We start from the raw sequence: 24,962 nt of genomic DNA, 5'->3' as shown, positions 1-24,962 counted from the left end.
GCTGTCTCTGCAGCCATGGATGAAAGAGGTGGTGAAGCCAGGACTCCTCTGTACTCTAATCCTGTTTATTCAACACAATCCCTTCACTCTACACAACAAAGTACAAACACAACAGCGCCTAAAATGCTACAAGTTACAAAACTCGAAACAACAAATTTATAGTACTGACTGTACAATAAAAGCCAAAAAAGGTAATGTACATGTTGCCAACGTAACCCGCAAGACCACCGTTAAGAGCTGCGGCAGGGGGAGGGTCTGTGATGACAGAGAGAGATGAAGGGGTGTGGCGGTGTGCGTGTGAGTACACGTGGACACAGAAGCATCTCCGGGAACTAACATGGGCTGGTGGACCCTAGGTGTCGGACGAGGACCTGAGCAGGGGAGCAGGAGCAGCAGCTGCACCCAAGTGCGGCCTGTCCCGAGCAAGCCTGCAGACCACCACGCGAGGGCAGGACCAGGCCCCCAGCCCAGCCTCCAGGCATTTGTGGAAATGAAACAGGTGCCCCATGTCCAGGCTGGAGCCACCCTACCACCTGCAGCCCTGCTTTGTCCCTGCTGGCTTGGCCACCAGAGGGACTCTCTTAGGAATTGGAAACGGGGGAGCTTCCTAGCCAGAAACTGGAGGGCATTCTTACAGGCACGACCCGAACCGCCAACACTCCCCTGGGAGTCTGCGTCAGAGGAGACGTCTCAGCTGCTGCCTTCGAAGCCTGCCCTGAGTGAGGAATTTCTTTCCTACCAACCCTCCTCTGGCTAGAGAAGGGACAAAACAAGTGGATGGGATCGAAGTCACAGGGCGCAGAGCTCCGGGAGCCCTGCTTATCGGGAAGAGTTGGAGCTGGAGCGGCTCCTGTGGCGGCGGCGGCCGGGGGAGCGAGATCGCCGGCGCACTGGGGACCTGCGCCTCGGGGAGCGGGACCTGTGGGAAGAGGAAAGACCACATGAGACACGGAGGCCGATGTCCCGGACAGCAGGGGCAAAGCTGGCTTCTTGAAGAAACCATCCTGTAAGGTTTCACATTTCCATTCTGAGAGTCAGAATGGCTCTCTTGATGGCACCGACACTGAGCCAGAAGGAACAGGGTGTGTGCTGTGGAGACCCCTTTCCTGAGGACCACGGAAAGGGCTAGCAGCTCAATGCCTCCAGCAGAGGAAGGCCAGCCTCTAGCCTCTGCCAAGGATGCAGACTCAACCCCCTCTCCTGACCCTTCCTGTGTGTGTGTTTTAATGTTTGCTTATTTAAGTAATTTCTATACCAAATATGGGGCTTGAACCCGCAACCCCAAAACCAAGCGTCCCACGCTTCTCCGACTGAGCCAGCCGCGCACCCTACCCTTCCTGTCTTCTTAGCTAGGGAGGGGAAGAGGAACTGCGCTCCAGGGCCTACTGGTGCGACGTGCATGGCTGTACCTTGGGCCTGCCCCTCCTCCCTCCAGCAGCAGCCCTGCTCCCCCTTACCCTGCTGGGACAGACAGCATGAGCCCCGCATGGAGCATGGGGGTGGGCAGGGCTGAGTGAGGTCTACCTCACCACCACAGTGTTTGAAAATGTACAAGTCTACACCAGCCCCAAGCAATGCCCTGTAGGACTCCAAACCGACCCACCTTCTTCTCATCCGTGGGGGTGACCGACGCCACATGGGAGGTGGTGGCAGCATTCTCCTAGGAGGGCTGAATCGCCGGGGGGGTGGCCTAGGCCAGGGGGCCAGCACAGCGGTGGCAGTGATCTCCTGGCCATCTATTTGTCCTGTTGAAAAAGGGATCAAGTCACACAGTATCTGACAAGCCCCTAGAGCCTAGGCCAGCCCGTGCCAGCTGTAGGCCTGGTGTGGTAAGCAAGGACAGGGGAACGAAACTCATCACAGAAATATGACAGTTACTACTATTGGAGGTTTCATCAGGAAATCTGCAGGGGAGCACGGACCCTCACTGGGAACTCCACCTGGATGCCTGGGGCACCTGATGCACAACCACCTCCAAGAGGAAGCAGCACCTAAGGGAACACCTGAATCCATCCAATGAGGAGAGGACTGTGCCCTGACCCTGAACTTAATCCTCCAGAACAATGGAAGGGGACCAGCAAGGGGAGTGGGGACATTCTGGGGGCTCCGCAGGACTGAGATTGGGGGTGATGCTTAAGAACTCAAAAAAGAGTGCCCCTGAAGAGGTGGCCTCCAATTAGGTAGCCTGGTCCTCTCTTGTGCTGTAAAAGCCCCCTCACCTGGTACCTCCCAGGAGACCAGAAGGTGGCCTCAGCGTGCTAGGCCCCCACGAGGGCACCGTAACTAGGCCACCACACCACAAGAGCTTGGCGGTGGAGGCGGGGGCAGGGATGAGTGGCACCCACATTCTGGACGAGCTATGAATGCACCATAGCTCAGGAGGAAGAAAAGACTTCTGGGGGTGCGGAAACAAAATAAAACAGGGTTCAGCTGTCAAGTCTGTCTTAAGGGTTTGGAAAAAGTGCCTCAGACCAAAAAACGAGGCGTGTGAATGCAACTGAAGGAGAATAGTGAGGACAGAAGCCGGAGAATCTTTGGGGCCTCAGAAAAAGAAAGAACGAAGAAAGACAAGGGCAGACCTAGGAACCCCAGGGAGGACGCATGCTGACCCCAGTCCAGGGACTGCTCAGGGCACCGAGCACAGGCCCGTGTGCCTCTAAAGGGTGGAGAGTTCTTTTATCTTCTCAATTCCTACTGTTAAGGAGATAGCAAAGGTATTGAGGGAATAACTTAGGCATGTGAACCCGTGTTCAGAACACAGTCAAAAGACTTAACTAAATGCAGCCTAACACCCCCCCATGGGGGGGGGGCAGCGCCCTGGTCCACTGCCAAAGCCAGCCCAAATCAGGAACTTCACAGGCACTGACCACCCAGCAGTGAGGACCGATCTGGCCAATGCCCCCACTCATGGTGCGCAGCACATCTGTGGACATATACTTGAGGCCTACCAGAGGCTTAAAATATGTGGAATATGTACAGCCATGCACACCCTGGATGTGGCTGGCGTCCTTGGGTTTTTAGCAAGTGCTCCAACTCTGAAAGATGTGTGACTGAAGATCTCCAAAACGAAGGTGTGATTCACAAAGTCAAGAACTGCTGTGTGGAGCCTGGGGGGCGACAGTGTATTTAAGTCGAGTGAAAAGAGAGTTAGCTTAGTGGAAGTAAAGTGTCCTAACATCACCTCTACCAAGGCTCGAGGGCGGCCACCTATCAAACCACTGCGCTTGCTCTTCTGCATGTGTGACGGGGCCGCCACGGTTCTGGGGTGCTCAGACCCTCCTCCCTAGGTGGCCTGGCAGCCCACAGCGTGCTCCAGGCAGTCCTGGCTCTTGGCCCTGGTTGTCCAGATTACAACAGCACCAAGCTGGGGCAGAGACAAGTTCCAAGCTCCTTAAAACACTGACTTGAAGACGAAACAAGTGGCCGTCCGAAACTACTCAATGGTGCTCAAGTGAGGTTACAACCATGCTGCACCCTACAGAACAGCTACAAGTGTCAGCAACAGTTAAGATACAAGCTTTAAGGAAACGGGTAAAATGTGTGGATCCAACAAAGTAATCCTAAAAATGCTGAAATGTTGGTACAATAGAAAACGACTCTCCAAGAAAATGGAAGGAAACACTCCCGTATAAAAAGCCAAATGCTTCATTACTGACTCATAATGCAGTCTTTATTAAAAACAAAACAAAACAAAAAAACCCTTCATTTCATCCTTTCGCTTTCACAGACTGGAAAACTCTCAAAATGCTAATGTATTCATATCTGCTGATCTTTTTCCAAGAACAATGTCCCATTAAAATTGTTTTCAGTAAACACACACCCCCTGGTTAAGAACCGAACCCGAGAGAGCTCCAGGGAGACTGCAATGTGCCTCCAGGCAGCAAACCAGCCCTAAGGTCCCTGCATGTGGCCGCACAGGGAGCAGAGACAGGAGCCGGCGGGGGGCCGGCAGGGTCACCCACCTCCATCCATGTGCTTCAGTGCCTTCTCGGCTTCATCGGGGTTCTCGAACTCCACGTACGCGTAGCCTTTCGACAGGTGGGGGTGCATCCTTTCTACAGGCATGTCGATCATTTTAATTTTCCCATAGGTGGAGAATATTTCCATGATGTGGTCCTAGAGGAAAGAAGGGTCACTGAGGCACACCCACAACTGCCCCGTGGGAGCTGAGAAGTCCCCATACGACGACTACGCCTGGGTACCTACGCTGAAGGAGTTACTGCTCCGCTCTACGCGCCACATCCCGCCAGTCCTCTGAGAGCCTCTGTTCTCAGTTCACCTGTGGCTGAGGCCTGCTTCTCTAGCTTTCCATTTAACGTATCTACAGAAGAGACACGCCCTACTGTCTGCTGGGTGGAACCAGGACCCTCACTCACCTTGGTCACATTCCTGGTGAGCCTCCCGATGTGCACTTTGGTGGGCTTAGGGGAAGGACTCCGCCTTTTCCTTTCCTTCTCATCTCTCTTGGGTGGTTTGGATCTGATTGAAAAAACAAAATACCAGCAACGATTTGTCAAGTCAAAATTTTTGTTAGTGGGGCTGCTAACTGCCAAGGTGAGTTTTTTACATGGAAGCTTTCTCTACCGGTTCATGCACATTCAAGTTACATCTGCTTCAGGAAGCCTCCTCTCGAGGTCTGCTTTTAAAGCAACTGTAACATGATAACCCTCTGTTTGTAAACTCAAGTAAGTTCCCAGATAATTACAAATTTGGGAGCAATCCCCCCCAAACCGAGGCACTCCCCAGGGAGCTTACTTGGAGCGGGAACGCCTCCTGTTGTCGTGCCTGCGCCGAGAAGGGCTCGGCGAGCCAGAGGAGCTGCTGGAGCTGGAGCTGCGGGATGTGCTGGAACTTCCTGAGCGGCTCGACGCGGAAGAAGAGCTTGAACCGCTACTGGAGCCCGTGCTGGTGCTGGAGCCCGAGCTGGAGGTAGAGCTGGACCGGGACCTGATGAGTGAGACGCAGGTGTTGTGGGCAACAGGGGACGGCAGCGCTTTTCCCCACGGGACGAGCCTGCACGCGCTCAGGCTTCTAAAAAGAGCCTGTCCTCCTATTTTCAAGCCTCAATGTCTCCCTCCTCAGGGAGAGGCGATGGTATCTCCCCCCTCAACCCCGGCCAAAACTCTAGGTGGGGACAGGAAACAGCATTCACATAGCATTCACACAGGAAAGGAAGGAGTGACTTCCTAACGATACAGAAGCCGTGCCTACTGGGAAGTACGGATAAAGCTTGGCAGGTGGGAAGCGCCAAGCCAGCCTCGAAGAGGGCTGCCAAGGGATTCCGGCTGCTTTTCTTTTTTTTTTTCTTCTTTTTTTAAAAAAACATTTTATTTAGTTATTTGACAGAGGTCACAAGTAGACAGAAAGGCAGGCAGAGAGAGGGAGGAAGGGAAGCAGGCTCCCCGCTGAGCAGAGAGCCCGATGCGCGGCTCCATCCCAGGACCCTGAGATTATGACCCAAGCCCAAGGCAGAGGCTTTAACCCACTGAGCCACCCAGGCGCCCGGGGCTGGTTTTCAACGGAAATAAAAATAAGCTTTAGGCTAAGGTAATCCACTCATGAGTGTGAATGAAAAAGTACTTGAGGAAAAAAAAAAAAAAAAAAAAAAAAAAAGAAAAAGTACTTGAGAGAAACAAATAACCAAAATGTCCCCTTCTTTAACGTGCACCACTTTCCACAGACAACAGGGGCAGACCCAAACTGGTCTGGCGTAATTTGGGCCTTGATTAACAAGCTCGAAGTGTTTTCTGTGTAAACAGTGAGGCCACAGAGCGCCCTGCGTGGCTCTTTGGCAAGGAAATGGGCGCAGCCGCAGGGGGGGCTGCTGGGTGCCCCGCCCTGCCTGCTCCCACCTGGTGCTGCTGCTCCCACTGGACGCGCTGCGCCTCTTCCGAGTCTTCTCCCGGCCGCGGTCCTTCTCGCTGGACTCCTTGGCGGCCCCTTTATCTTTCGCACGATCCTTGGACTTCTCATCAGAGCGGTCTTTGCGTTTGGTAGGAGAAGGAGCCCTGGATGGTAAGTTAGAATGTGAGATCGCGCACCCCTCTGGCCAAACCCGGAAACAACACTACCCAAAAGAGGGGATCCCAAGGGTTACCGAGATCCCAGAGGATCACAGAGCAAAATGGTCTGTGGCTTAGGACAGGTCACTGTCACACGTAAGTCATTTCCACTATTCCCCTTTCTGAGAGTCCCTAGTCACAAGCACCCCCAAAGTAGCACTAGAAAAGTCTGACAGAAGGATTACCTAGTGCTGGACTTTTTATTATTTTCTTTGACTCCTAGCAAGCTCTTCTTTTTCACTCCTGATAAATCCATTCTCCCCTTCTGAGGTGTTCAAAGCAGCAATGGTGGCCTCACTTATCTGAACTCTCACTTCTAACTCGAGTTTGAGAAACGATCCCTAATCGATTGCAATTTACGCCAAAGTGCAGCCTAATAACAAGATAAAAGGATTTACAGAGTGAACGAGTTGGCAAGGCAACAATCCACTTTGCAGTCAAAAGGTGAGCACACGAGAAGATGACGAGGAACACAGGGAGCAGCGAGCGTCCACAAAGCCAGGAACATACAGGCACCGCTTCCAATTCCTCGGGGACTGTCCCCCCACCCCCCCAAGTAGACCCTCACCTCACCTCGTTGTCTTTTCCTTAAGGAAGCGGTGGCGGTGCCTGTCACGGTTAGGTTACAGGGGGCATACTATCTGTTTTTCTCTCCTAATTTGATAAGCCCTCTATGATCCCCTTAGAAATACTGCAACACCACATTTGCATGCAGAACAGAAAAAAGCTTGGCTCTCCTGCTAGGATTACTGGTGTGGTCAGATCTCTTGTTCTATTTCCTTGTAGGACATACTGGATATACGATGACTGGAAGCAAAACCCATTTCAAAAGTGACAGGTACCAGCACCAAAACATTTAACACTCAAATGCAAGCAGACAAAATGTCCCATACGAACACTGAAAAAGCAGTAAAATAGTTAAGTTAGAAAGCAGACAATGCCAATGCTGAGCTTCAGCTAATGAAATGCAAATGGAAGTGTTATGGGAAAAATACGTCAAAGTGTGCTGTTTCCTTCAAAATGCAACAGAAACATACTGGTGGGTGGTTTGGTATAGGATAAAGCAAAAACGGCACAAATGTGACTTGTAGGATCTTGGTGGGTGGCTATGCAGGGGTCCACTGTGCAATTCTTTTGACCTTTCTGTAGGTTTACACTGTTACCCCCAAATAAAGTGTGCGTGTGAATGTGTGAGTGTGTGTGAGGCGGCACTGGAATCCAAGGACACAGCTCCTTAATGTCTAAAGGAGTACCCACACCGCGGCATGTGCTCCGTAATACGACTCAAGACAAACTACTAGTCCACTCTGTGCCTTGTCTCCTGTGGGGGGGGGGGCGGGGGGGGGGCGCTTTGATCGTCAGCATCTCCAGTGTGGTTTCCTACAGTCTGCCTGGGCTGCAGGCGAAGACCCTGGGAGACTGTGTCGACCAATTCTACCTCGTTTTCCTCGACAGCCTGTACGTAACACAGACAAGTGAGCACCTGGGATTGTTTCCCCAGGGGTAAGGGTGCCCAGAATGCTGAAGAAGGTGGTGACTCAAGAAGGCAGGCCAGCTCTGGGCGATCTAGTGAGAGCAGAAGCAAGCAAAAGTCCCCTCTGCTGCTCTTCCCCGGGTTGGGGGAATGTTTAATGTTTAAATGTTTAATGTTTAAATGTTCTGCCTTAAAACAGGAAGGTCCCACAGGTACTGAGCAACACTGGAAGGACAAGGTCAGTGGCCTTGGGACAATGAGGGAGTACAGTTCAGGATAGGAATCCGTGGACTCTGCCTGCCTGTCTGATTCGAAGCTCTGCTGTGTGACCTGGGGTAAGTCACAGAACCCTTCTGAACCCCCTTCCTCCTGAGCGTTAGAGACAAATGCAGCTCCCACTGGGTCCTCAGTTACCGAACCTGGCACCTGGTTACCGCTTGTGTCAAAAAAAAAAGGGAGGCTTCTCCGTGTCTGGAGGCTTTCCCCGCACATGAACCCTTGTGTCCCAAGTCCCGCACGACTTCCTGAGTGCTCACCCACTGCAGCACTGTCCCCGGGAACAGCGGGAGCCACAGCACATGCCGAATGTCCCAGTAGCCACGGTGTGCACGGAGGCTAAGGGATGCGGCTAGCGCTCGGTGAAGATCTGCCCACCCATGGGCCCCAGGTCATCTTGTCCACCGCCAACCAGGGCAAACACTCACCCCCCGCCCCGCACCAGGCCCTTCCAACACCCGCGTGGGGCATGGACATCGCCGCGGGCCGACAGGCTCGCAGGGCCCCGGTGCGCGGCACGGACGCGCGGAACACACTCCCCGGCCCCACCCCGCGCCCCACGGCCCCCCACGCCCACGAGCACCACCGGGATGCGCCAACCCTACGCGTCAAGGAGCACAGGGCGAGCGGGCTTTGCCGGGCGTGGCCGCGTGCTAGACCGCACAGACCGAGGCGCTCTGTTCGCACAAGCTCGGGTCACCGCACCGGGCCTCGGTCACCGCCCCCATCCTCCGGAAAGGTGCGCGTCCGAAAGCCGGAGAGAGAGAGAACAGTTAGTTACATGTCGAGCCGGCGGCGCTCCGGTCCCCCCTGCAGAGCACTTCCCCGCTTCCGAGCACATTTTCCGCACCAGCCGTGCGAACGGAGAGAACGGCCGCGTCCCGGGGGCTCGCCCGGACCACGGCACGGTCCTCCACCGCACCCCACAAAGCACCTCCGCCCCGCCGCCCCCGTCCGCGTTCACTCACAACTCCCCCGTCCAGGCGCCGGGCCTGGCGTGGCAGGCCCGGGTCTCCACGCCGGCCGCAGAGCCCCGAAGGCGGACGCCGCGCTCCCGGCTGCTCCGAGTCCCGCGGGCCTAGCCGGGCGCGCCGCAGATGGGGGACGGTCTGAGGCGCCCTTCCGCCCGCCGCGGCCCCGACCACTTCCGGGCCGCGGCCTCGGCGCCTCCCACTCCGCCCGCTCCGGGCCACACTCTTTCTTCTCACAGCCGCGGCCGCGCCGCCAGGCTGCCGGGCCTACCGAGAGGCCGAGGAGCGGGCCGGCTGCAACCACGCGCCCCGCCGAGCTTTGCGGGCGGCCCCCGAAGCTCGGATGGGGTCGGATTCCCCCAACTTACATCTTCCCGCCGCCGCAACCTCCTCCCACTGTCCTCAGCCGCTAAGGCCGGCGCCGCTCTGGCGTCAGGATTCGGGAGCGGGAAGGCGCCGCTGTCGGGCGCGCGGCGATGACGTAAAGCGCCCTAGCCAATGGGAGTGAGCGAGAGGAGCGTTAAAGGGCCAGGGCCGTTTCTGGCGAGCCGTGTCGGGGACTCTTCATTTACCTCCCTCGCTGGGGACATATCTGGGGCTATCCGGGGCTGAGTGCGTGCTTCATGGGGCCGGCAGATGGTTGGCTGGCCACGTTCCGAAGGGCCGCGCCGCGCGGACAGCTCCCGGGCCGGCGCGGAGGGAGTTAATGTAGCCGCGGCCCCGCCCCACCCGTTGCGCGTGCGCACTGCCTCGCAGCCCCTGTCCTCCCCGCAGCGCGCGCGGGGCTTCTGGGCCGGCGGGGCCGACCGGGTGCGGCGGCCTCTGGTGGCGGGTCCGGGGTCCCGCAGGGCGCAAGGCGGCTCAGGGGCCGGGCGGGTGCAGGGACGGCTTGATGAAGTCAAAAACCCCGAGGTGTGCGGACTGCCGGTGCTCGGTCGGGTCCTGAGCCTGGACAGGGACCCGTGCGGCTGAGACCCGAGTGGAAGGGGACGTCGGGCAGAGGAAAGGCGGGTGCAGCGGTGCCGAGGCCCATCGGAAGAAGCTAGGGGAGCCCGGGGCGGGGGGCGGCTCGCAGGCCAGGGCGGTGCTGGGGCAGCATCCCGTGCGAGGCGTCACCCCCTGGCCGGCGGACTGTGCAGGCAGGGAGGCCGACTCTTCTGGCAAAGTAGTGGCCCCGAGCCCAGGCAGAGGACTGGGGAGAGTAAATCCCGGCGCCGAGAGGGCCAGAGCTTTCGGATTTTGTTCACCGACGTGTCCCCGCCCGTGTCTTGCGAGCGGTCGTTACTCGGTGCTCAGTGGAAGGAAGGGGCACCCCGCCCCAGACATTGTTTGAACAGGTAGGTGCATCCAGGAAGAGAAGCGAGCGTCCGGAGAGTGATCTCTTTTGGAGGAAGGAAGCCCTGTGATTTGGAGATGGATTAGCTGCCAAGGGCAAGGACAGGAGTGTCCGGGTTGCCGCTTGGTGACCAGGGATGGATGGATGGGGCTGCAGATGCCCTCTGCAAGTCATTGCCCTTTGCTTGCCTGAAGGGCCTTGACCCAGCAGCGCCTTTGTCCAGGGCGCACGAACGCAGTCGGGTGGGGAGGGAGCAGGCCAGTGACCCCACCATGGGGAGAGGGCGGTGGGGACACCACCAGCTGGGCTGACAGCTGCCTGTGCTTTTTAAAAATGTGTTAAAGTGATATAACTTGGCACGCATATAAATTTTAACACGTTTTATGTTAAATCTAAAGCATGATTTATTCAGACACAGAAGTTCAATCACATTTGTTTCTAAATATTATAAGTTTTTGTTATCAAGTGTGTTATCAGCTGTTGAACGTTAAAAGTTGAGCATCTTGTCTTTTGGCATTTTGAAGAACAACAGTATGTGTTTGGAAGAAACGTAAGAAGTTAAAACTGGTGGCCCCCGGCCCCTGCCTTCCAGAAGTTCTGGCTTCCCCTTCTTTTACACCTGTGCCAACCTACTAAGGCTCTGGGGACTCAGGGCTGGGATGCTAGGTCCTTGGGGACCTTTGAAGGTCTTTGGTCCAGGTTTGATGGCGGGGGTGGGGCAGGGCTCCTAGAGACAGGGTGTCCGGCAGCCAGCCCCAGGCCTGGTTCTACCAGTGTTCTAAGCCCCTCACTTCCCTCCCAGGGTTGAGGTTCACTTATTGGCATGTGGGGCTGCTCTCACTTTGGAATCAGAATGTCCCCTCTGCCTTCGTTCTCTATGGGCCTGATGGGTTCAGCAGGGGCTCTCCTTGGAGGCCGGTCACCTGGGACACAGGGTTTAGTGGTAGCCTGGATTGTGCTGGAGCTCATGGTGGGCCATCCAGGCCTTGCATTCCATTGTAAAGCATGTCAAGAAGGCTCTTTTTTAATCTATTGCTAATAGTTGCCACGCTAGGGGCAGGGTGGCCCAGCCAGGTGCCGCAGAGCCGAGCCGAGCCGTTTGGGTGGGGTCAGGGAGCTGGTGATGGCTTGGTGACCTTGAGGGAGGCATTAGAAGAGGGGCTGGATCACCAAGGCCTGGCTCCTTTCTGTGTGGTTGAGCGGGTGAGTGCCTGCCTCCCCTGAAGGAGCCCAGTAAGGGGCTCCGGCTGGTCCTTCTGGGTGGCCAGGCTGGGCCTTCAGGGGCCAGACCACCACTGAGGGTCTGGAGTTGTGGGGAGGCCTTTGCAGTTCTAGGCTTGTGTCCCCAAGGTGTGGGGTGTCCAGTCCTGAGCTCTATCCTACTCTTCCTGCTGGCAGGCAACTCCGGACTCCCGCAGGCGCTCCTGAGCAGTGAGCTTGGGGGCTTGTGCTGGTTTTCATGCGGGAAGCCCTGTGTTCATTTCTGCCCCAGGGAAGTCAAGGATAGGGACACCAGAGCTGGGGGGGGATCAGAGGGGACGGGGAGGGGCCCAGCCAGAGCTGGATACAAAGCAGGCAGGCTGGAGTGCTGCAGCCCGGGGTGCAGTGAGGGTGTATGGAGGTGCTCACTGCAGCTAAGCCATCTAGGCCCCCAGCCCTGCTCCCAGGGCCTCTGCCGCGCCATCCACAGCCTGTTGACTTAGAGTGTCTCCAGCCTTGGAGGCATCTGACACCAGCATCTGTGGGGTGTAGGCCAGGCCCCAGGAGTGGTGCCTGGGCAGCCCTGTGTGTTGAGGAAGGAAGGCAGGGCCCCCGCTCCCCGGGCCCGACCCTGTATCTTCAGCTCCTCTCCATGCCTACTTGAGGCCCAGGCCATACGGTCCTATCCGGCAGGGATGGGACCCCAGGCCCCAACACCCTGCTTCCTGGTGCTCTCCTGAAGGGCTGTGGGGGCCAAGACCTCTGCCTTGTTGCCCCTTCTTGGGTAGCCTCTCGGCCCACCTGCCCTGAGTCCTCTTGTGCAGGAAAGCCAGTGGCTTTGCCCTCCTTTGGGAAAGGGAGTCGAACCTTCCAGGGTTTGGAGTAGACTTGAGCCGGGGTTGCTGGAAGGGGTCTCGTGTCTGGAGAGTGGGGTGTCCTATGTGGCCTGCTGGCCTTAGCTGCGGGATGGTGTGAGCAGCCTCTCCTGACCTTGGTGTTTGGGGGACCTCTTAGGACTTCTGTGTACTGCCTCCTTGATGCAGGAGCCGGTGGGGGTTAGCCCCTCCGGGCCCAGGTGGAACCCAGGCTGTCTACCCAGGAATGTACCTCTGTGTGCAGGTAAGGCTCAGGCTTTTGCTTTGGCCACAGGCTCTGGGTGAGCTCAGGTGGCCCTCCCTTCACACTGACCAGTCTGCATGGGACTGGGGCTCTCAGAGGACCCAGCCGGCAGCTGGCATGGTGTGCCAGCTGTAGACGTGCCTGTAGACGCAGGGTGGCCTGTAGACACAGGGTGGCCTGTAGACACAGCAGCCAAGTTGCCCTGGCAGGCGGTGTGGCTGCCGGTGTCTCGCAACTCTGGCCTCTCATCTCCGGGCTCCGGCCCTGCAGGCATCAGGTCTGGGGTGTCGGGACATTGCCATCCCTATGTGGTCAGGGAATTGACGAAGTTCAGCCTGGGGTCACGTGGGTCCGGGCCAGGCAGGCTGGGCCTGCTGAGGTGTGTCGGCATCCCCAGGCAGCTTGTGGCCACCTTTGGAGCAACCTTCCAGCCTTCCTTCCGGGTGCTGGCCTTGGCTCACTCCTTTGTCAGCCTTAGTCCTGTCAGCCGCTTTGTCGGACTGGGCTGAGGGTCCCTGAGACACGGCTGATCTCGGCTCCCCCGGAGTCCTGCCCTGAATACCTGGGATTGGCATTTGCCTGGGAGAACACTCCAGTTTGCCTGTGCCGTTGCAGTGAAAGGGCCCCGACACTCCTTGGGGGGCAGGGGTGGGTCACTTCCGCTGTGCTGTGGGGCTTCCTGAGTGAGGTGGGCTCTCAGCAGCTTGGGTGGGCAACAAGGGCCTGTCAGGTGCCCCCTGCCCCCCCCAATGCCAGCCTGCACTCTGCAGTCCTGGTGGAGGCTGGGGTTGCATCCTGGCTTCTATCTGGGTTCCCCAGCTAAACACGAGATCGCGCATCCCAGCTCCCTGCCCCTGGTGCAGCCACGCCTGTGTGTGGGCACCGTGGACAGCCCACATGACTTCCAGGAGCTGCGCCCTCCTGCTGTTCCTGCTTCCTGCCAATTCCAGCTGGAGCCTTGGGGACACGTTGACCCTGAGAAAGGACCTTGAGGAGGGAGCCTCCACCTGGACGGTGCAGATGGTGATGAAATCCCCAGACTGCCTTCTCTGGACTTTGTACTTGGCAGAGAAATAAATACGTGTTTTTTCCCAAACCTGGGGCTGGGCCTTCTGGTGTGGGCCACCAGTCCGCCATAGCCTGCCTCCCATGGGAGCTGTTTCTGTGGCCAGGGTGGGGACCCCTCGACCCGCTGCCTGCTGCCTGGCAATCCCCACGGGGAAGGCAGTGGAGGGGCTCAGCCTGAGGCCTGTATCCAGCAGGATCTGCGCCCTCCTCCCTTGTCAGGCCACATTCTGTGCGCCACTGTCGTGCTGAGGGACTGTCCCCAAGCCCACTGTGTGTGGTTTGGTTGAGGCACACGGTGGATGGGGCTGGGCTTTCCACAGACCTACTCTCCTCTCGTGTGGGTGTCAGCCCCTTGGGAGCATTCCCCCACCCAACGCCGCATGACCTTGGATTTGGGGTCTGCTGACTGCTGTGGGGGAGGGGCAGGAGTCCAGCAGACACAGCAGCTGTTTGGGCCTCAATTCTCCCTCTCTGGGGACCCTCTGGCCCCAAGGATTGTTGGGGAGAGGGGTGGGCTGGGGTTGGGGGGTGAAGCAGGTCAGCTGTGTGCCTGTGGCTTCTTCCCCATCTCCCCTGGGTCGGGAGCTGCCTCAGCTCAAACCAAACCAGCTAGGCTTGGGGAGGAGGGGGTTCAGGTCCCACTCCTGGCTCCTCGAGGATTCTCAGCTCCTGTGCTTCGTGTCTGGCAGCCTTGCAGATGAGCTGGGGATGTCCCTTCCTGCTGTGCCTGGGGTCCCCTCTGCCTGACTGCCGTTGCCTCAGCTCTGTGCTCCTCCCACAGAAACCCCGGGCCCTGTGGGCTCTCCCCGACTGTGGCACACTGGCCTCTCGGGTCCCCACTGCAGCAGCTCAGCCTTGCCCTGCCCTGCCCTCTCCCCAGGCACTGGTGGTGTTCCTAAGAAGGGCCTGATCAGGCCCACGGCACTTTTCCTCCTACTGGTCTCTGCAGCCCTCACTCTCCCTCTTGGCCCCTGTCAGATGAACCACCTCTCTCTGGACCAACGCAAGCTGACTGCAGTGGGGGTGTGCCTCGCAGGTGCCATTCCTTCAGTCTCGAATGCCTTTCCTCATGCCCTTAAAGGAAGAAAATGCCCATTTTCTAAATCTCTAACACAGACTTAAAAGCAAGCAGTAGGGCCACTGCTTGTGCCCCCACCCCACCCCAGAGGGCCTGGCCAACCCCACAGGGGCCACTACCTAGAAGATGCTTCCCCTGGGGCATGTCTAGGACCCCAGCCATCCCCGGGCTTATGTTTTATAATGTGAAACTAGATGATGAGGGGGTAAGGAAATTTAAAGCGAAGAGACAGTTCCTGGAGCCTGCAGTGTTCCAGAGCTCAGAGAGGCTGATAAAAAGCACAAGAGACTGTCCTAGAGAACAAAGTGATAGGACAGGTCTTCTCTGAAACTATGAATTCTAAGAGAATATTAGACAGCAGAGAATAAAATCATGGAAATTTAAGAAACTGAGAAATGGGGCGCCTGGGTGGCTCAGTCAGTGAAGTGTCTGCCTTCAGTTCAGGTCATGATCCCAGAGTCCTGCATCGGGCTCCCTGTTTGGCGGGAGTCTGCTTCTCCCTTTCCCACGGTGCGCACACTCACTCTATCTCAAATAAATTTAAAACTCTAAAAACGGTCAGAAATAAGGATACGTAAATAAACAGAGGGAGCTGATGCAGAAGGCTCTTATGCCTAAAGCTGGGAGTGGCCCCAGGGCCAGAGGTCTCCCACCCTGCCGGTCTGCCCCACTCACCCTGACCCTGGGCTTGTACCTCCTGGTAGGGATGGCCGACCTGGTGGGGGGCTGTCTAACCCACTCCGGTCCCTGCGGGTCTGGCTGCCAGACCTAGCAGTGAGTGTTGGAAGTCCCTCCATACAGACTGTGGTTGTGTTCCCTCCCGGACTTTATTTTCTGGACAGAGTCACCATGTGTCAAGTGCATCTCCTTAGATGGTCCCTCAGTCCCGCAGTGGTCCCCAACTGGCCTCGTGCTGGTGGCTTCTCCAGAAGCTAGTCTCGGGCAGGAAGGACTGCCTTCTTTCTCCGAGCCCATGAACCCTGGAAGACGCTGATGTGATGGTGCCAGGTGCAGGGTCAGCCCTACCCCGCCTCGAGCGCACGCTCGTGGAGCAGCGACTCCCAGGCCCCCGGAAGCCAAGGCCACGGAGCCTAGTCACAGCCAGCACCTCCCTCGTGGGTGGCCTCAGGCGACCTGCTCTCTGTTCTGGGCAACCTGGTGAGCCCCACAGCCCACCGTCCTGCTGGCTCCCTGTATCGCCCCACGGGAGGCTCCGTGCGTGTGCAGGTGAGGGGTGTCGCCAGTGCTCGCCTCGTGCAACTCCCAGGTCGGCTGCAGCCCCTCCCTGAGTGGCGCTCTGCCCAGAAACCCCGAGGTTCGCCCACACGGGCTACTGGGCTGCTCGTGCTGGGTCCCGCACTCCAGAGAGGGGCTTTGGCGACTGCCCTGGGCACGGATGTCCGCATGCTGATTGCCAGCGTGAGGGCTCCGACACCCTGGTCCCCACTGTGCCTTGATTCTCGCGTCCATTATAGAAACAGTGATTGGAAGTAAAGGTGCAGGATAAGATGAACTTGGAGGGGGAGGACGCCTGCCTGTGCGGCCACGCGCCCACCTGGCGGCTCCTCAGGGCCCCTCATCCTCGGCGGGCGGCTGCAGGTAGGCAAAGCTCAGGAAGACCTGCTCCAGGGAGATCTGGCTCACGGAGTAGTCGTCCACGGCGTACTTCTCTTTGGCCTTCTCCAGGACACCGAACACCTTGTGGGAACGAGGAAACAGCTTTAACAAGCCCAGGAGCTGGGACGGGGGGGCTGGCTGGGAGTGCTCTGGCCATGGGGGGGGGTGGGAGTAAGGCTCCCAGAGGTCCTAGCCCTGCCCCAGACAGGGCCCCAGGTCACTGCAGGGAGTGGGCCTGACGGGGCGAGCCATGCTCCCAGGGGGAGGTGGGGGGGCTGTGCCCTGTGAACCGGCCCCGGGGGCCAGGCATCCCCCGAATCTTCCCAGCTCACAGGGCGACCTTGGGCATGCTCTCTGGGCCAGTTTCCTTTTTTGCACCCATTTTTTTTTCTGACTCGAACGAATCTCCGAACCTGGCAAATTTTAGGATGCGTGCTAGAGTATAAACTGTAAGAGACTCCTGTTTGGAAGGAGCCTAGAAGCACCACAGAAGGAGTGATGGCTGGAAGGGCCCACGCTCACCTTGGCCCAGCTGAGGTCATCCCCGGGCAGGTGGTAATGGACCATCCCTTGGTGCTCGTCTTCCAGGACGCTGCCTGCACGGGGAGGACACTGTGTTCCCCGGAGGGCCTGGGACCATGGAGTCATGGCCCTCCTCCCAGGGGTCAGGGCCGGGGGCCGGGGCGGGGGAGCTCGGCAGGGCTGAGGCACAGAGGCCCTCTGTGTGGTGGCCCTCACCTGGGAAGGTCAGGGTCACGAACGCCTTGAACTCCTCCAGCGCCTCCTGCTGCCCGTCGCCCCGCACCTTGGCCTGCAGGGAATAGCCGCTGCCGAACTTGCTCTTGAGGTGCTGGGGGCTGCCCAGGCACTTGAACTGACCCTGCACCATGATGGCCAGCCGGGTGCACAAGGCCTCGCATTCCTCCATGCTGGGGAGAGGGGCAGAGGCCTGACAGGGGCGGGGCAGGGGATGCCGACGCCCGCCTTCCACAACAGAGGCTCCCGCAGAGAGGCCGGTGTCCACGGCCAGATCACACCACTCCTGATTCCCACGTTCAGAGAGGGGCCCACCTGGCGAGGCTGGGCACGTTCCTCAGGGGCTCCGACACAGCTGCTGACAGGTCTGTGCCCCCGGCCCCACCCAGCCAGCCCTTGTCCCCACTCTTCCACCGACCCCCGGAGACTCTGGCTCTACCTGTGGGAGGTGATGACGATGGCCTTGCCGGACTCACGGGCCCGGGCCACGGTGTCCCAGAGCAGACGCCGGGCCACGGGATCCATGCCAGTGGATGGCTCGTCCAGGAAGATGACCGAAGGCTCTCCAAGCAGGGCAATGGCCGTGCTCAGCTTCCGCTTATTGCCGCCGCTGGAAACAGGGGAGCACGGAGGGCAAGGCTCATAATTAGCACGGGCTCCCCGTGTCCCAGCATCAGACTGGGCCCCAGGATCCCAGAGCGTCCTGGGTGGACAGGAATGAGGGGAGCATGCCTGGAAAGCCCACCTTGTAGTTTTGGGGGGGTCCAAGGAAAGCTGTGCTGAGGGGGGTCACGTACACACCCACACAGAGGACAGCAACACTCTCTGTGCTGACCAGAACCTGATGGGCCTGACCCGGCTGTGCCTCCCAGGGGCAGGAACTGGCACGCAGGCCCTCTCACCCTGCACCACCCGGCTCATGCCGCTGAAGCCCCATCTGATCCTGGAACAGCGGGTGGGAGTTCTGGCCCTGGACCCATTTGGCTGTCCCCAGCTTTGTGGGAGGAGAGACTCCAACTCTACCCCGGGACATGGAGGTGCCCGCTGCTTGGGGCAGGCCCCAGCACAGCAGCACCTGTACGTCCTGACCAGCTTGTCGGCGTGCGGCTCCAGAAGCAGGCCGCGGAGCGCGTTCTCCACGCAGGCGGCGACGTGGCGCTCGGGAATGCCCCGGAGCCGGGCATACATGACCAGCGTCTCCCGGCCTGTCATGTGGTCCAGCAGGGCATCAAATTGGGGGCAGTAGCCGATCCGCTGCCGCACCTGAAGGCGGGGTGCAGGGGTCAGGGGGGGCTCCTCCAGGTTTCCCCCAGCAGATCGGTCTGGGGCGACCCATTGGTGCACAGGCCCCAGTGGTTTCTCCCCTTCCCTCAGTGAGGCCCTGAAACCCACACCCGGGGGGCCCAGAGCACCGTGTACCCTCTGCTGAGGCGGACCCGGCCGTGCCTCGCTGGGCTCACGAGCTGTGGCCAGGGTTCCTCACTGTGCAGCAGGCGCCACGATGCTCTAAACAGTGTGCTTTGTCACTAACATCACACCCAGCTTTGGTTTTCGGTGGAATGCCTGCTCCGAGCAGCCCAGGGCACACTCACGATTGGTCTGTGTACACAGACCACACAGTGCTGCGAGCACCAAGGTCCTGGGGCCAGAGAAGTGGCTTCTCAGAGAGACACTGTGGCAAGGGTCCTTCTGGCCTGAGGCTCTTATCTTCCTGTCCTCTCTCTCTCCTCCCTGTTGCTTCTCTCTGGCCCCTGGCCACCACCTCGTCCCCCATCTGCGCAAATGTGAGCCAGAAACGAGCCCCGTCCCTGCCTCCACGGTGCCCCCTCTTCCCGCCTCCCTGGCTGCACCCACCTTCCCGATTTCAGAGCTGATGCTATAGCCCCCAACAAAGGCATCCCCAGATGTGATAGTCTCCTCTCCTGTCAGCATTTTGAAAGTCGTGGTTTTCCCAGCTCCATTGAAACCCAGCAAGCCGAAACACTCCCCTTTCTGGACTGCGAGGGAGATCTTGTCCACGGCAAGCAGGGGCGCCCGCTGCTCGTATACCTGCAGGACACCAGGTGTTGGGGCCTGGAGGCAGCCCAGGGGGCCTGCCCAGGGCCCATGTGGGGAGACTCGCCTGACCTTGGACAGCTCTTTGATAACCAGCGGGGTGTCCAGCAAGGAGTCCATGCTGGGAGCCAGGACCCGGTTCCTTTCCTCCACCACGTCCTGGTCCTCAGGAGGTGCTGACGTCCGAGCTTCCATCTAATTGTTCCGGAAAAAGACCACAACGGCTGAGCTCCAGGTCAGGGAGTTCTTTTCCGTGGGACAAAGGGCGGGGGTCTCTGAGACCGCGGGTGTGCTAGTTCAGGCTTTCACAAGGACGGCTGGGGGACTTAAGGGCTGACATGAGCGCCCAGGAGACGCACACCACCAAGAAGCAAGGACGGTGCAGGACGCACCCAGATGGCCAAGAGCGTCAGCTGAGGGGCGGGAGTCTGCCCTACGTGGACAGAAGCTCCATGTTGGAAGGGTCTTCACAGGTCAGAATGGCCACCCCGCCCTGGGTTCCCGTGTCTGGCCAGCGCAGGCTCCTTCCCAGGCTCGCTTGTGCAATGGGGCAGACATGACACACACGAGGGCGGCTGGCCTGACAGCCTCTGCCCAGACGGAGACTGTGGGGGCCCCAGGGGTCCGAGCAAGGGCAGCTGCCGGCAAGCACCACAGCCTCCGGTGCCCAGGCCAGAGGTGGAGTGCAGGGGGCCCCGGGACCACTCACCAGCGCCCGCCTCCTCCGGAAGGCACACAGGCAGGTCTTGAGCCTCCACAGCGTGTCAGTCTCGATGAGGAAGAGCAGACTGAGGTAGGCAAATCCAGAAGCTGCCATGGAGGTCACGAACCTGCCGACCCCCGGGGCACTCCACGCGTAGAAGTTCTGCTGGTACTGGATGTCTGTGTGGGGGAGGGGGTGAGCACCACGTCTCCCGTCCCCTCGCCCCTGCTGCCCCATGTGCCCCCCGCCCGTGCCCTCCCCCCAGCCCCGCACCCCATCCCATGATCCCCCTTCTGCATGCCATCCCCCGCCACCTTCCTGCGCACCCCCCTCCCGCCGACCACCCCGGCTGCCCCATGTGCCCTCCTGCCTCGCCCCGTCCCCCTCTACCCTGCAACTCTTGTCCTGCAAACCATCCTCCCACCCTGTGCCTCTACCCTGTGTCCCAGCCCGAGCCCCCCCTCTGTAGGCCCACAGGTGCCTGCACACCGGCCACGATGGTGGCTGTGAAGGCACAGGGTCCATTCGTCGTCTGAGGTCGTGCCCTGTGCTTCTCACTACCTCCCAGAAGCCCCAAGAACTGCCTGTATCTGGGGGCAGTTTTGCTTTGCAAGGTGTGCACATGACAAGTGACCGAGTCACAGCCTCGCTTGCTTGCTCCCATGCTCCTTTGCCGCTTGGGGGCTGCATGGAGACGTGAAGATGGGACCCGCCAACCCTACTCCCGTGGTCACAGCCGTGACAGCTGACCAATGCTGAAGACTGGTCCAGGCACGGGAAGGGTGTGTGGGGGGCTGAGAGGTGGCCCCCAGAATGACCTGACATGCCCCAAGCCCCAGAGCCCGTGAAAACCCCACTTCAGAAACGGTCTCGCAGATGTAGTAAGTTCAGGTCCTGAGGTAAGAGCCTGTAGTGAGGATGTGCCCTGGATGCACCCCAGACGACCTTGCTAGAGAAAGGCAGGGGTGTGCGAGACACAGAGATGCCCAGTGGGCAGGGGGACACAGCAGGTCGGCGAGCCTGCAGGGAGGGGCAGCCGCAGGGACACGCACTGTATTTCTTGCAGTAGTGGGCCGCGACCTCGGAGGACGTGCAGTACCGCCTCGTCTCGAAGTTCTCGTGGAAGCTGCTGACCGCCATCCCCAGACAGTGGTTGGGCAGTACCAGGAACACATGGTCCAGGGTTCTGGAAAGCTCTTCTAGCTTGACCGCTGCGCGGAGGGCACAGACCAGTAGGTGCTGGGGGTGACGGCCGGGACAACACCTCCAGGATGCCTCCCTGCCCCCAAATCACGAGGCAGACGTGCCGCGGGCCCAGCAGGGCTGTATTTGGCAGAGGCGCCTGGCCCAGTGCCCACGCTGGGGCCACCCAGGACCAGAGCAGGGGGCTCCGCATGTGCAGGACGGGGGAGGGGATCTGAGGCCCACACCTGGGATGCGCATGATGGTGACCATGAGGAAGGTGGCGACGCCCGACAGGATGTTGAATATGGTGAGCCTGGTATAGGCTGCAGCGGGCCCCGAGAAGCAGAAGTTCATCAGGTACATGAGGGGGATGATGGCCCAGCCGTATAGCATGAGCAGCAGCAAGGCGTCCGCCATGTGGCCATCGCGCGTGAAGGCGTGCACATCAAAGGCTTTGAACACCACCTGCCACGGCACAGAGGCGTGTGGCTCGGAGGGCTTTGCGGCCTGGTGCTCCCTGACGACTTGCCCCCTTCTCCCCTCTGCACTTGGAGCCGTCTGGGCACGTGCCGCTCTGGACGCCCCCTGCCCCCGCACGTGGGCTTGAGGTTAGTGGTGCAGAGATGAGGGGTGTCTCTAGCCATCCCCCCAGGACTGAGGCTGAGCTGCCGGTGTGCACCCCAGGCTGGCTGCAGTCAGTGCAGGGGCCCCAGGGTAAGCCCCCTGTGACGGCTGGGGAGGGGTCCCAGCACCTCGCAGCCCTCACCAGCAGCAGCAGACTGGGAACCAGGAAGGACATGAGGTCCCACAGCAGCGCGGAGAGCCAGAAAGTGGCCACACGCACTCCGCTCACGAACTGGACGTGCTTGGCCTGCACGGCCCTCTCGCTGACCGCCAGGATGGAGAACGTGCTGGCCAGGAACGCCATGGCGAACAGCAGATTGAGGGCGATGTCGAATCCCTTCCGGCCCCTGCAGGGGGTAGGGGGACAGGGCAGCTCAGGGACTGAGTGTAGTCAAGTCCATGCAGCAGGGGACACCCATCGGGTCCTTGGTCACCATCCAAGGCAGGAGGTGGAGTGGCCCCGCCGCTAATGGGGGTTAAGAGAGAATGCCACAGCTGTATGTGTGTGGCGGGGATCTCAGAGCGGGGAAAAGCCCATCCCCCCAGGACAGCTCCTCTGGGCTTCTGGGCCAGGGATGGTAGTGGCGCCCCCCCACCCCGGCCCCAAGGTGCTTGTGCCACCACCCTCCTGCCTTTCCTGAATCCCCTGAGAACTCCCACGGGGGCTCACTCTGCCCTGGTCAGACACTGCCACTGTGCCCCTGCCCCCATGCACCCCCCCTGCGGCGGCTCTTCTCCCGCATTGGGTGCATTCCACATGCTGTAAACAACGGCTAGCAATGCCTTCCAGAAACCAGCACAGATGGCGTAATTCTGCTGCTTGAAGATTTCCTGTCTGCCTCAAAAAATGGCACTTTGACATCTGGTTACTATTTGACCAAAAAGAGAGAATTACGGATATACACTACAACACCGACGGGCCTTGGAAGTAAAAAAAGCCAGTCACAAAAGGCCTCTCATCATACGATTCTATCAGCAGGAGATGTCCTGAGCAGGTGTGTCCCCGAGACAGAGACAGCATGGAGGCCGCTTGGAGAAGGGGACACAGGAGCGGCCAGTGACGGCTGTGTCCCGGAACCCCCATGAAAGTAAAATGACACCGTGGGCCAAGAGGCAAACAAGAAGGTGCTCAGCACTGAGAACCACCAGGGAAACACCAAGCCAAGCTGCAGTGAGAGGCCACCTCACGGAGCTCTTGTGTCCAGCACGTGCGGGAGAGGACGTGGACGGGGGCAGCCCTCCGGCGCCGTAGGCGGGAACACACACTGGGGCTGCCGCTCTGGGAACAGCGCGGATGGTCTGCAGAGAGTGAAAGCCTGAGCCACCAGGGGCTCCGGCCATCCTGCGTTCAGAAAACGGAACCGCTGACTGGGCGCGATGTGGGCCCTGCGTGCGGGAGGCCCCATGGCTTACAGCAGCCGAGACTGAGACGACCTAGCATCCGTCCATGGGATCAAGAAACCAGGGTCGGACTGCAGGGCAGTGCTTTCTGGCCACAACAAAGGAGGACATCCTGCCACGTGTGACAACGTGCATGGCCCTTGAGGGCATGGAGTCAAATTAAGTACGTTAGACAGAGAAAGAGAATACTGTGTGATCTTTCTCACGTCTGGAGTCTCCAAAAACCAGCATGGAGGTCACAGACCCGGAGACCAGAGGTGGGGGCGGGGGGTGGGCAAAGCAGGTGAGGGGTCAACATGTCCAGCTTTCCCGTCAAAAAATGAGCACGTCCTGGGGGGTCATGTACAGCATGGTGACTGCGGTTAAGGTCACCGATCTGGATTAAGTGCTGGAAGCTGCTCAGAGAGATGACCTCCTCATCACAGAGAAGACTCTGGAACTACATGGGACTGGGGTGTTGACTAGACGACGGGTGGTGACGGTTTACCCCGCACCTGCAACTAACGTAACCTTGTGTGTCAGCGACAGCAAGCCTGCCGATGGCCCACGTTCTGAGTATGCTAACGACCATTTGGCTGTATGTCACACGTGGGTGCAGAGCTCTAGCTCCTCACACCGCGAACACGAAACAAAGGTCCCCACTGCCCCGTCCACCACACTGAGCCCACCGGGAGGGAGCTGCCCCTTTTCCATGTGCCTACCCTCCTAGGTCTGAGGGCCCCGCAGGCCTGTCTCCTTGGGGCCCTGTCAGAGCAGAGGCCCCTCCCTGGGGTGGCGTGGCTCCTGACCCCGCACTAGAGGGGCAGACAACGACCACCATATCTCTGCTTTCGGGGTAGAGACAGGAGGTTATTGAGGTGGAGGACCTCGTAGGACCCAGAGCACCGTCCAACACGGGGCAGGGGTTGGAGATGAAACTGCCACCCCATTAATGAACTGCCCTGCGTGGGGCGATGGTTCTGAAATTAACTGATTTTCCTGGGCTTCCTCTGAATGGTCCCAGAGTCTGGGAGGCTCTGTAAGTGTAGGGGAGGCTCCCCCATGCATCACAACGGGATGAGGCCTGAGAACAGAGGTGCCATGGGGTTTCCTGACTCGTGGCCGCCTCAGGCAGGGACACCTGACCTCGCTGTGTTCTGCATCCTGGTCATGTGCTGGGACCCCTGGGAACAGCAGTCAGCAAGAGGTGGGTATAGATCTGGGAAGAGGGCATGACCGCCCTCCAGATCCCCAGGAGGTCTCCCTCGGAGACCTCATTGGACGTAGGACAGGGTCCCACCAGCTCATCTGTTACCCAAGGAAAGGGTGAGTGTGGAAGGCTAAGAAAGATGTGGGGCAGAGGTTCCTGGCCAGAACCCAGAAGCTTCCCGAAGGCAGACACTGTGCTCTATCCACCTGCATGCCCATTTGAGTGCCCCGGGGGCTCAGTCTCGGTGGAGGTCATGATGGTCAGGCATGGGGCTGGGCCGAGGGACGGGGCAGCGCACGTACTCATTGAACTGGTCCTTGGCGGCCTGCAGGGTGTTCCGGGGCTGGGGGTAGTTGGAGACCACGATGGAGGCCAAGGGGCCACACAGCTGCTTGAACAGAAGGTTGTCCACGATGGCCAGCGCGGTGGCGGGGGAATGGTAGGCCTGGTTGTTGAACAGGGCCGTGACCACCGTCCGCTCGCCCACGTCTCTGAAGGACACTGCCACCAGGCACCGCTCGTTGAAGCCGCCTCCCTCCACTGAGGCCCTGAAAATCAGGAACTCCTCCAGATCACCTGGGGGACAATGAAGGGTCAGTGGTGAACAGCCCCCCAGGGCACGTGCCCAAGGCATCCACTCTAAGGAGCTCAGGCCTGGAGGAAGCTGGGAAGGACAGGCTGCCTTCTCCTCACATGGTCGGAGTCCGTGGGCCCCGGAGCAGTGTCATGGGAGGGGCTGGGCCTGAGGCTGCAGGGCTCGGGTGAGTGGGGACCCTGTAGCCACAGGAGGCCACAGGGATGAGGAGAGCTCCTCCTCCTGTCCTGGGCTGGGGGGATGCTATAGGGAG

At 59.4% G+C, this 24,962-nt stretch overlaps 2 protein-coding genes and 1 long non-coding RNA gene across 9 annotated transcripts in view; 1 reads left to right on the top strand and 2 right to left on the bottom strand.

Annotated features, from left to right (window-relative positions):
• Window positions 1-47: 47 nt before the first annotated feature.
• RNPS1 (RNA binding protein with serine rich domain 1) lies at window positions 48-9,240 on the bottom strand. Of its 3 annotated transcripts, none has more exons than XM_032327087.1 (8): window positions 9,152-9,240; window positions 6,248-6,435; window positions 5,853-6,008; window positions 4,756-4,947; window positions 4,377-4,479; window positions 3,963-4,116; window positions 1,604-1,745; window positions 48-919 (listed from the first exon to the last, which is right to left on the bottom strand). In XM_032327087.1, exons 2-8 carry the CDS (start codon window positions 6,316-6,318, stop codon window positions 820-822), a joined length of 918 nt encoding a protein of 305 aa, XP_032182978.1. In that variant the 5' UTR covers window positions 6,319-6,435; window positions 9,152-9,240; the 3' UTR covers window positions 48-819. The 3 variants fall into 3 exon arrangements, with proteins under 3 accessions (XP_032182978.1, XP_032182979.1, XP_032182980.1); XM_032327088.1 differs by lacking the exon at window positions 9,152-9,240 and adding an exon at window positions 8,781-8,887; XM_032327089.1 differs by lacking the exon at window positions 6,248-6,435.
• Window positions 9,241-9,532: 292 nt separating this feature from the next.
• Window positions 9,533-13,534, top strand: LOC116580628. 2 transcript variants are annotated; one of them, XR_004281742.1, is made up of 3 exons: window positions 9,533-10,120; window positions 12,363-12,438; window positions 13,283-13,534. It is a non-coding gene; the product is annotated as an uncharacterized LOC116580628 (long non-coding RNA). The 2 variants fall into 2 exon arrangements; XR_004281741.1 differs by having other exon boundaries at window positions 12,363-13,534.
• A 1,858-nt stretch (window positions 13,535-15,392) lies between these two features.
• Window positions 15,393-24,962, bottom strand: part of ABCA3 (ATP binding cassette subfamily A member 3) — a 38,514-nt gene continuing 28,944 nt past the window's right edge. For 2 of the 4 annotated variants that reach the window (XM_032327078.1, XM_032327077.1), the window contains exons 22-33: window positions 24,417-24,690; window positions 21,667-21,871; window positions 21,146-21,365; window positions 20,768-20,926; window positions 19,722-19,894; window positions 19,085-19,207; window positions 18,812-19,006; window positions 18,033-18,220; window positions 17,397-17,567; window positions 16,940-17,130; window positions 16,724-16,797; window positions 16,151-16,282 (exon numbers count right to left, since the gene is read on the bottom strand). In XM_032327078.1, the coding sequence (XP_032182969.1) occupies window positions 16,151-16,282; window positions 16,724-16,797; window positions 16,940-17,130; window positions 17,397-17,567; window positions 18,033-18,220; window positions 18,812-19,006; window positions 19,085-19,207; window positions 19,722-19,894; window positions 20,768-20,926; window positions 21,146-21,365; window positions 21,667-21,871; window positions 24,417-24,690 (2,105 nt within the window). Of the gene's footprint in view, window positions 16,283-16,723; window positions 16,798-16,939; window positions 17,131-17,396; window positions 17,568-18,032; window positions 18,221-18,811; window positions 19,007-19,084; window positions 19,208-19,721; window positions 19,895-20,767; window positions 20,927-21,145; window positions 21,366-21,666; window positions 21,872-24,416; window positions 24,691-24,962 lie in introns of all 4 variants that reach the window. The other 2 variants (XM_032327079.1, XR_004281740.1) reach the window with 2 other exon arrangements.

This window comes from Mustela erminea, chromosome 20 (genome assembly GCF_009829155.1).
Source record: "Mustela erminea isolate mMusErm1 chromosome 20, mMusErm1.Pri, whole genome shotgun sequence".
In the NCBI taxonomy this organism is placed as follows: domain Eukaryota; kingdom Metazoa; phylum Chordata; class Mammalia; order Carnivora; family Mustelidae; genus Mustela; species Mustela erminea.
Note: the sequence above shows the minus strand (reverse complement) of the source record. Positions and strands in the feature narration are given on the sequence as shown.

Bases quoted from the DNA above. Each gene is read 5' to 3' on its own strand.
- RNPS1 (XM_032327087.1), bottom strand. From the start codon at position 6,318: ATGGATTTATCAGGAGTGAAAAAGAAGAGCTTGCTAGGAGTCAAAGAA. The intron at 4,117-4,376 runs GTGAGTGAGGGT...TCTTTCCTCTAG, and splicing joins TCACCAGGAATGTGACCAAG to GACCACATCATGGAAATATT. The intron at 1,746-3,962 runs GTGGGTGACCCT...CTTTTTCAACAG, and splicing joins ACTGAAGCACATGGATGGAG to GACAAATAGATGGCCAGGAG.